The sequence below is a fragment of the Berghia stephanieae genome, unplaced genomic scaffold (genome assembly GCF_034508935.2).
Source record: "Berghia stephanieae isolate SIO BIC M18660-M18661 unplaced genomic scaffold, UCSD_Bste_1.3 scaffold1531, whole genome shotgun sequence".
NCBI classification, from domain to species: Eukaryota; Metazoa; Mollusca; class Gastropoda; order Nudibranchia; family Aeolidiidae; genus Berghia; species Berghia stephanieae.
Genome location: NW_027622548.1, coordinates 1 through 11471, shown reverse-complemented (window position 1 = coordinate 11471; position 11471 = coordinate 1). Strand labels below are relative to the sequence as shown.

The window sequence follows — 11471 nt, the reverse complement described above, 5'->3', positions numbered from 1 at the left end:
TGTATCTAATTATTTTTTTAATAGACGAAAAGGGGGGGGGTCTATTTGATACAGTATAGTACGATTGGCTGGATTATGGTTCCAAACACATGAGTACATAATCAATTATAATATGGTCATCCATTTGGTTACTTATCGCACTCAATGTTGCTTGGCATTGTCTCAACATGGTTTTGTGGAGAGGGAGATAATTCCATAGCATGTCTTGGTTAAGGTTACTTAGGCCACAGACTTTTGAACAACCTGTGATGGAAAAAAGAGACACATTTCTAAGTTTGATATATCATAGCATTTCGGTAGAAAAATACGTAGAGCAATCAAAGATATAAAAATGAAAACATTTCTATTATCAAACATCCTTTAGGTTATGGAGCTCGCTCACAAATGCATTTTTCAAAAGTGGTCTTTAGAATTTTAGAATCTTTGGTTTTGAATTTTACTCAATGAATTGATTGTCTTTACAATTTAACGAGATTTGAACTAGACTTTGATTATTTGATGCTATGCGTCTGTGCTAAATGCTCACAACATAAAACTACCAACACATAAAATTTTATGTAATCTTGAATGTTTATTGTTGATTATTCAATTTAGTGAAGATAAGATAAGATAAGATATACTTTATTGTCCTGAATGGAAATTATCATAATGATACACATCATTCATCGTTATATTAGCCAGATTTATACACTGTCATGAACTACTTGATGGAAATACGAAGCTAATTAAAGCAAAATAAACATCAAATATATAAAATAAATATTCATAAAATATACAGCACTTACAATCAATGCTATAAAAATCGGACATGAAGTAGAACAGAGTTGCAATAATGGATTTGTAATGTAACTAGAATTTTGAAAATAGATTGTGAAGGATTGCACCAGCCACTCAGGCCGATAAAAATTAAAAATAAAGCATGGTTATGAATGCACAAATATATAAATAATGTAGACACAGCACCATGCAAACAAGCATAAACAAATAGATTCCAGAGAGAACCAATTGATGAAAACACGAAGCCACTTATAAAAACAAACGTTTATAATGGTTTTGTAATGTAAATATAATTTGAAAATAGATTGGGAAGGATGGCACACAGCCAACACAGGTTGATAAAAAGTAAAAATAAAGCATGGGATTGAAAGTATAATATAATAATTCAATTACGGCTGTCTACAAAACAATCACAGAGAGCTGAGTGGCGTCAATATTGTTCCATCCTAAATCCTTTCTTTTCCTGTTTAGACAGGGTTAACTGGGCTCTGAAAACACCAAAGGAGGATCACTCCGGAATGAGCGGATGCTCAATTTTAACTCTCTTACTTTATTTGGCCTTTCTGGAGTATTGGCCATCGACAATATTTTCTCCATCTTGTCGGCTAAGTAACATCCTCTCTGTTTCTTTCCATGTGAAGCCTTCCTTTTTCTCCATTACGCCTCCCCCCCCCCCAATTCCCAGCTGTTTCTAGGCTCTTTCAGTTTTCTTGATGTCAGTTGTTGCAAGCTTTCTTGTTTGTTTTTGTTTTAAGGTTTTACGGCGCTTGCAACACATTTAGGTCATGTCAACACCATAAAAAAAAAGAGAATGGAATAGTAAAAAGTTCTAGAATTACAATTAAAGCACCAGAAATGTAAGATTAAGGGGAAGTGGTTCAAATAGAGAACAGATGTAGATTCCAAGAGCATACCACCAATAAATGTTTCATCCTGACACAAGCACAGGTCCCACTAAGAGGAATACATCAAATGTTTATAGATAATAAATAAAATGTAAACAAAAGTAATACAGCGAATAACACAGAGATGAGTTACAAGACAAAAAAAAACATAATCTGCCAAAACTCTAACTATACAGTTGACTGTTTCCTCCCAGCTAAGGTATCCTGCCAGGGCGAGGAAAAAAAAAACAGGTAATCTCATTCCAAGGGCAGAAAGCATGTTGGAAAACAGATAATATAATGGTATAGAAGACACATTAAGTGCCTCCCTGCCCACTATGGGAGGTCAGCTTTCTTAGCCTTGTCCTTGTCAGAGAGACATTAAAACTAAAAGCATAAATTCTTTATTAATTTGTTTTTGCAGGGTGACTGTGCTCTGGAAACAACAAAGGGAGATCACTCCAACATGAATGGTTGTTCAGAAGACGTGGAGAAAAAAATTGAGATCTCGTCCAATGTTGACGAGCTTGGCTTGGAGAGATTGGTTTTCAGCGAGACTTGGTTCTCCAAAATGATGGGCCATGTGGAGGACAAAGTCTATGCATTCTTGAACAAACACTCCACTCTGATCAAACTGGGAACTCTCACACTCTTTCTGACTGCCTATTTTGTGTTCTATGGATTTTGTATGAACCACAGGTGAGTTAACGGCGATTTATAGTGGGGTTTGATTGATGATGATGACGATGATAAATGATGATGGTGATGTCATGATCATGATGACGATGACGACGACGACGACGACGATGATGATGATAGTGGTGGTGGTGGTGGTGGTGATGGTAGTGATGGTGGTGGTGGTGGTGGTGGTGGTGGTGATGGTGGTGGTGGTGGTGGTGATAGTATGATGGTTGTGGTGGTTGTTTGTGGTATAATACTTTAGCTACTGCTTCTAACTCATGATATGTAATCTATTTGACGAATCCAACAGTTTTCAGATGTATCAGTGCTGAAATGACCTTAATAAACCACTTTAAAAAGCCAAATCTGAAATATCTATAGCAAATTATTGAAACAAACCACGAGAGGGAATGTGTTACCATTTTTAACGTTTGTGACCAAAGGGAAACAACCCAATGAAATAGACAAATGAGTAGTAATAGATGAGTTGCGTCCCATCATTATCTCTGGAAGTGAATCGTGTTAAATTTGGATGATTGTTGTACCAAGTGATTTGAACTTTGGTTTTTATTATAAAAACAACAGTATCTCTGCAAACGCCATGTATCATCTTCATTATCACCACCATCACCCACCACCATTGTCGTCATCATCATCATCATCATCATCATCATCATCATCATCATCATCATCATCATCATTCATCATCATCATCATCACCATCATTATAGATATAATTCTAACAGTATATATATATTTCCTCTCCTATGCAGGTTCGGGGACGAGGGTTCCATCATGCTGACTGTCATCACCATAATCTTGGTGTGGAAAATATTCAAAGCTGTTATGGCCAGTAAGGGACACGCACTTAGGATACCCCGAAAGTTTATCCTTTTCCTTACTCATCTGGAGGGAAGCGTTATCGGACTATTATTGGATAGTAAGTGTGATGATAGTTGTGATAGCTGCGGTGATGATGGCAAAAGTTTTGGTGGGGTTGCAGTGTGGTGGAGTCGGTGGTGGGTTTGTTTTTACGATGGAGAATGTGGTGTCGGCGGTGATAATGATGATGATGATGTGATGATGATGATGATGATGATGAATGATGATGATGATGATGATGATGATGATCATGATGATGATGATGATGATCATGATGATGATAGATGATGATGATGATGATGATGATCATGATGATGATGATGATGATGATGATGATGATGATGATGATGATGATGATGATGATGATGATGATGATGATGATGATGATGAGATCATGATCATGATGATCATGATGATGATGATGATGATCATGATTTGATGACACAAAATGAAGCAATCGAAACAAACTCATAAAATATGAGTGACTATATAAGGTTTAGAGAGAGCATTTTGAAACATTTAGTGTCATATTTATTCACATCACACACACACACACACACACACTATATATATATATATATATATATTTTATATATAATATATATATGATATATATATATATATAATATCACCCTTCTGACCCATAGAGCCCCTTTGTAATCGATTAAAATTCGAGTCCTTGGGGGGGGGGGACGCTTTTTATACAGAGTATCCCTCGGTACTGAATAATAATATAAGATAGTTACTTAACTGAAAACAGCATTGTCTTTGTGAAATATTATATAAAAGCGCCTTACAGACCTCATGTTTCACCCTACATGTTACCTGCCGCTGTTAGCTATGAGCGCTTTGAGAGCCATTGTGTCACATATGACTACTCCTGTTAAGACTGATTGCCTAAATAAGCTCAGAAGACACCATCAAAGCATCGTCTTTCAACTAAGAACACAACACATACGCTCAACAACCATTTAAGCAAAATTACAAAAGACACATCCCCTTGCTGCCCCTATGTCAACACCCCAATGAAAAAGTACACACCACCACTTGAAGACCTGAGATGCGCATTCCTCCCACCAAATCAAGCATCAGTAACACACTTTATAGTCACCTGGAACAACTACAAAAGACGTCTAACTTCTACGTCATGGCACAAGACCGAAGGGCTAGAGCTCAGGTGGTCGCTGGTTCGGATAAGTAAGTAAGTCACATACCGGTGTTATAGCTGAGTGATATTTATCATTGTTGAAAATGGGCATGATCTATATTCCCTTTCCATGTGCTCGAGGTCATTGGCCACATTGCAAAGTGTGCTCAAATGACCCACATAGTGAAATGTGTTCACAATTTGAGAAATAGCCAACGCAACAATTGGGCATTTTTCTCAGCATGACTCATTGGTATGTTTACAACTTTCATAAACAAAGCAACGAGTTTAGATACATTGAGAAATATCCAATCCTTGGACAGCAACAAATCATGTGATTGATGACTAGGTTGGACGAAAACATGAATATAGAGCGCTCCCATTGAAGTTTTTTGTGTTTTATTGTAAAGAATGAATGAGTCAAAGCCGACGTGTAAATTTTATTCAGGTCTGATATTTGAACGCAATTATGGGCCTAGTTTAACGTTGTTTTTATGGACAATAATTTGCGTCACTTTTTTTTTTTAGATTTCCATTAGGTACACCAGTGAGGCCATAAAACATTGAATTTACCAGGCCTGCAAATAACTGCATGTCAGTCTAAACCAAAAACCTAATATTTCTATTTCTTTAATTTTAACTTCCTCCTTAACAACCATTTGGGCGAAGTAGCCGAGTGGTAATACATTGCACTGAGGTCCGGAAGGTCCCGGGTTCAAGCCCGCTTCAGAACTTTCGTTTTTTTCCTTGGGCAAGATTTCTCACTTGAACAATATGGGTGACTCGTGTTGATCAGACACCATAATAATAATAATAATAGTAATAATAATAATAATAATAATAATATAATAATAATAATAATAATAATAATAATAATAATAATAATAATAATAGGCACTTGCAAGAAGTAGCTCTCGCGAGTTGAAAACAGGCGAGGATTTCTGTTCCTTTTTTGAGGGGAAAAAATTTAGGAGTGATTTTAAAATGTTCATTTTTCTTTCTCGGTGGAATGAAATGCATGTATTATAAAATATTGGAAAGGGCATAAAATTCTAAAATACAATGTGCTAATATTATTATTTTTTAAATCATGATTTTGAGAAATCTTTGTTTAAAGAGAGTATATTGTGTTTAAACGCTTATAACTTTTAAAAGAGATGGTCTTCTTAATAAAAAAAGTCCTTCTGAGATACATATTAAAGTAGCTTTTCTAAAATTTCAGAGCAAAATATGTTTGCATCAAATGTTAGAGCTCCCAAAAAAAACAGTAATTGGCCTCGATTGTTTACAGAAGCTGCCATTTTCTTATATTGATTCACTTCCTGTCGTCTGCTGCGTTTGAGAGATAACTTCGTCAATCCACATCAAAACTTTACATCTTTTTATCTTACAATATTTCCATTTATGGAAGTTATTTTTTTTTTAAATTATTTAATTAATTGGCGTTTTCATGTCCATGATTCATTTAAATAATTTACAATTCTTTCCCTTTTTTTCCGATTGATTTTCCTGTTGATTTTGACGTTTTTCATCCTTTTGACGGACGTCTGTCCAATTTGGGGGAACGGGGAGGGGAAGTTTTTAAAATCACCTATTTTTCGATCATTTAAACACAAATACACCACTCACAAACATTTATCGTCCAATCTCTGCTTTTATGAGGTCTATTTTCATTTTGAAAAGTTCAAAGTGAATAACTAAATGATGCCGATTCAGTGGTGTATTTGGTCTATCTACATGTGAAAAAATATTTAATTGTCGACTTTTCAAAATTCCAATAGGTCATTCATTTGCATGTCGTGACTTTTTTTCCCTTGATTTCAGCTGTTTCAGCTCTAAACTATACCTTTCTCTCTCAATAAATAATTTTTTTTCTGTTTGCAATGTATTACAGAGATGTTGAATTACCACATGTAAAAATTTCAAAGTTGTATCTAAAGCCGTTTTCTGAATTATACTTGATTTACCCATTGGGTTGCTGTGTTTTGGTCAATATTTTCCTATAAGTTCTATAGAGATTTTCACGACATAAAAGGTCATAATTTTTTAAACAAGTTGAGATAGAACGATAATTTTTTCACTTTAGTAAATGTTTCACTCCCCTTTTTTTTCTACGCTAAATAATACCGTATCACAAATTTTGAAAAATTCTTGCAAGTGGCCTAATAATAATAATAATAAATAATAATAAAATAATAATAATAATAATAAATAATAATATAATAATAATAATAATAATAATAATAATAATAATAATAATAATAATAAAAAATAATAATAATATAAAATAAATTAAAACCATTTTCAATATTTTTTTCAAAATGTCAAATCTACTCAAGACTCAAATGGATTTTTAAACTCAAGCTTAAAGGCATGCTGCTAAACATTATTTTATTAGACAAAATACCATTAACCTCTGATGTACAACAAAACCTGAAAGGTTTTAAATTTGTATCCCCAATATGTGAACCTATATTATAGTAAAGGGAACGAGATTAGCGGAATAGTAGCGTCCCTTGATTGGACGTCACCGGCGGAGAAGTTATTTGTAAACAAACCAACTACATACAAATCCGAATACAAAATTTATTATTCATATTTCTGTACAAAAATGCATATCATAATCAACGTTATGCTTTTTTAAAAACAGAAATATGGATATAAAGTTTGTTTTTCGAGGCTTGGTTTGTAGTTGGTTTGTTTACAAATAACGTCTCACCGGTACTCCAATCAAGGACGCTACTTTTCCCGCTAATCTCATTCCCAAATTGTAACAAATGTGACTTAATTTTCTGTATTTGGGTAACGTCAGGGAAAAGTCATTTTGGACTGTGCTCACCACGACACGATACGGTGCTACTTTAAACATAAATTTGGCGCACACTGCACTCTTTCCCCTGTATTCTCTTCTTCTTTGCACTTCTTCTTCATCTGATACTACATACTATACTATATACTAACTACTACTACTAATACTACTACTCCCTACTACTACTTAAAACCCCTTTAATAAAACTACTACTACTACTACTAAAACTCCCACAAATTACTACTACAAATTACAAATACTCTACAAAATATTACTACTACTATATACTACTACAACTACTACTACTAACTAATACTACTACTACTCTATACTACTACTATACCCCAACCACCACACACTAATATACTACTTTCTACTACTACAAATAACTACTACTACAAAATACTACTACTATTTACTACCTACTAATTTTTAATTTTTAAAAATTAAAAAAATTAAAAATTAAAAATTTTAATATTTTACTTACTCCCTTACTCCCAAACCCCCACTACAAATACTACTATTTAAAACTACTACTACTAAGCCGATATTTTCCCCTTTCCCTCGCTGAACGGGGGGGGCCACCACCTTTTTTCTATGAATTGACCCTTCTTTTCGTACTTTTGTAAAGATTTTGTTAACCGCCCTGACTCGATGACGAGTTTTTTATTCGGAAATTCTCGAACAATCTTTCCACCTCCAACCCCTTTTCCTAATGCTTTACTAACACTGTTATCTTCCTCAGAACAAACCATGGCTGTTAGTTGTCAGTTTTTGGAATTCTGCTTTCTTGTTTTTATTGTATGTTCAATGAAACAGGAAGTAAACGGGGTGAGCTGCACCCCACCCTTGCGGCAAGACTTGCCCAGTGAATCGGCGGACGTTCAAAGTAATTCATGACGCGAATTTCTCGAACTCTTGATATGACCATTTTTTGGGGATATTCTTTGAACAGCTAAACTCTTGAAACTTTCATTCATTTTCTTGAAATTTGAGATTCGTAAAAAAAGTTGTTAGATACACAGTGTGCAAAAATGCGATGATTTAAAATATTATCATAGTTTTAAAGAGCTCTACTTTGGGGCCTTTTACTTTCTCGCACCCGATATATGAGTGTGTGGACGATATGGTAAGGTGGTGGTGGTGGTGTGTGATAATGATGATGATGATGATGATGATGATGATGATGATGATGATGATGATGATGATGAATGATGATGATGATGGGATATATGAAAGTCCATATATATATATAAAATATATAATATATTATATATATTATATATATATATATATATAGGAAAAGCAACTCCAGAGTGGGATACCCCAAGGAGGAACACTATATATAGTTCTTGCAAGGGAAAGGCATTGAGAAGTGGGGACAACCGTGTTGGATTTGCAGTAGCCATACATTGTTCGCATGATTGAATACCAATGACGGCCAGAGAGAATTTTACGCTGCGCCTGTCATCCCCAAAGGGTTCAGTTGAACCTTGTTTGCGTTTACGTCCCAACACTGCAAGCTTCGGTTGAAGTAAAGGACATTTCTATGAGTCCATAGACGCCATTATTAACAAGATCCAGAAGCGGAGCACATCTACCTTCTTGGCGACATCAACACGCGAGTTTTTGCCGACAGAAATCATGGCCAAACGTTTGAGGCACAATGGCATAGGAAAGATGAATGAATATGTTGCTATCGCGTGACGAACACCTAATTTCAGAACAAGGCATGCACTGGTGTCCTGGAGACTTCCAAGGTCAAAACACTGACATCGCTGAAAAATGATCATCACTAAGCTCGATTCCCTAAGCAAAAGTTTTGCAACACCCGGTTCCCATCAAAGTGTGATTGCGACACGCTTCACTTTCCCTGGTTGCCACAAGGGTGAACTGAAACCAAGAAAGTTCATCACCCAAAGAGAAAGGGCTAGCCCAGGATCAAAAAACGGCAAGACAGCTTACCCGGAAAAGAACATAGAGTTCAACTGACAACTTGAGAAAACTCTCAACACATCTCAAAGAGAAGCTGAACGAAACCCCAGAGCACCGCTGGAACTCTCTTAGAAACGCCCTTTACAGCACTGCAGTTCTGACGCAAGGCAAAAAGAAACGCAAGCACAATGAATTTGTTTGAAGCCAGTATTACAGAGATGGAGCCAAGCATTGATGCCAAGCGCAGCGCACTTGTCAGCTAAAAACGTGACCCAAGTCAGGAGGAATCTGCCCGGGGATTGCACAAACAGCACGACGTTGCGCCAACGACTACTGGGTTCAGTTGCCTGACAACACCGCAACCGTCAATAGTGGCAACATCAGGGTCATGTACGAGGGCGTCAAACAGGCGACAGGAAAGCCCACAAAGAAAAATGGCCACCTTTAAAAAAAGACAGGGGAAGTCACCACAGACAGGACAAGCAGATGAGAAGAGGGGTAGAGCATTTCTTGGAACTCTACGCAGAGAAAACTCCGTCAACCAAAACGCGTTAGACGCCACTAAAGATCTGCCCGTACTAGAAGAGCTAGAATCTGAACCAATTATGGAGGAGCTCAGTAAAGCAATCGATGCTCTGGCCTGGGGCAAAGCCCCCGGTGAAGACAGCATTACACCGAGATCATCAATGTGGAAACCCAGCCCTCTTGGAACCATTAATAAACTCCTGAAATTTTTTGCTGGAGAGAAGGCAATGTACCTCATGATATGCGCGACGCAAATTATCACCCTCAACAAAAAACGAGAGAGACCGCGTGACTGTAATAACTACAGCGGAATCACTCTACTGAGCATTGTGGTTAAAGTCTTTGTGGGGTGTTGTCCTCGCTCGACCTCAAGTCCCCGCCGAACACATCGACCAGAATTGCAGGTGGCTTCAGAGCCGAGAGGTCGACAGTGGACATGATTTTCTCAGTAGTCAGCTCCAGGAGAAAATTTTGAGAACAGAAGATGTCCCTCTACATTGCATTTATTTTCCTGACGAAGACTTTTGCAGGAAGAACCTTTTCCAGTGCTAAAGAAGATTGTCTTTTCTCCACAGCAGCTCAGCATCATTTCCTCCCTTTCCCCGACGACATGAAGGGGAACGTCAGCTACAACGGTGAAGCCTCATAAACCTTCCCATGCACAGCGGGGGTGAAACAAGGTGTCTTTGTGTTTGAAATGATTATGTTCGGTATATTTTTCTCCCTTCATCACGAACAGTATCTCAGAAGGGTACACTGCACACCAGAAGTGATGGAAAGTTTCAATTGGTGGCTGATAGCAAAGACCAAGTCGCACAGTCTCATAAGAATGAAACCATTTCGTAATGATCACCTATTCAACACGATAAACCTTAATTACCACTTTGCATAAAATTCGGGAATGCGATAGACATCAAATAAAATATCATGTGCAAGTCCTCACACCCAGCATTCGCGAGAAGCCAGCGCTAGATCAATGCACTTACTTACCATGGTACATCCACTTGTATAATATTAATTTAATCTATACTCTTAAAAAACATAATCATTCAAATCTTTTTAACAAGGATTTATGAAGAATTACATATCTTAGACACTAAACCATACAATTCGTATCAGAATACCAATAAGCTAGACGCGACAGATTAATCATTAAATTCCTACAGGTGAATTGGCACCTTTAGGGTGTTTACATTCGTGTCTTAACCTTAGGACCGGTTTACGGACACTTAAGGTACAGTCCATTAGAATGCCAACAGGATGCCGATCTGGTTGTGATTCGCAGATTCAAAGGGGACTTGCGCTATAAATCCAAAGCTTAATCTTCATAAGTGTGTCCAATACTGTCATGTTCGTGTTTTTAATATATCTTAGAGCGTTACTTGTGTGTATATGTATTATATGTAGTACCCTTTGTAGCTGCTGCAAAGTGATGTATAATAATGAGACCCATATATGCATGCAGATGCATAATAACATATAGTGATACCATAAAGACTGACCATTAGTATTTATGAAATAAATCAGATTTATTATAGATGAATATCAGAAATCTGTATGTAAGTACATTTATTGAAAGCTACAGCTAACTATCAATCTAATAATCATCTATTACATTACTATTAAATATGGCTGAGATACCAAACATCTACATGAATCTACTTACTTCATCACTTAAATACTACTTATCTTCATACATATATTGAAACATGTCTTACTTAATCATTCATTAATAATCACCATCATTACATATTCTAAACTCTCCATAAACTCTTCCTACAAAAATTTCTCCCTTTAAAAAAAAAAAAATAAAACATAAAAAATACTAAAT

The 11471-nt window shown here is 36.2% G+C and overlaps 1 protein-coding gene across 1 annotated transcript; it reads left to right on the top strand.

The window, feature by feature from the left end:
* Positions 1-2214: 2214 nt before the first annotated feature.
* LOC144961141 (uncharacterized) lies at positions 2215-8969 on the top strand. Its single transcript, XM_078894442.1, has 4 exons — positions 2215-2360; positions 3116-3282; positions 7926-8069; positions 8905-8969. Exons 1-4 carry the CDS (start codon positions 2233-2235, stop codon positions 8967-8969), a joined length of 504 nt encoding a protein of 167 aa, XP_078750568.1. The 5' UTR covers positions 2215-2232.
* The last annotated feature ends 2502 nt before the right edge of the window (positions 8970-11471 follow it).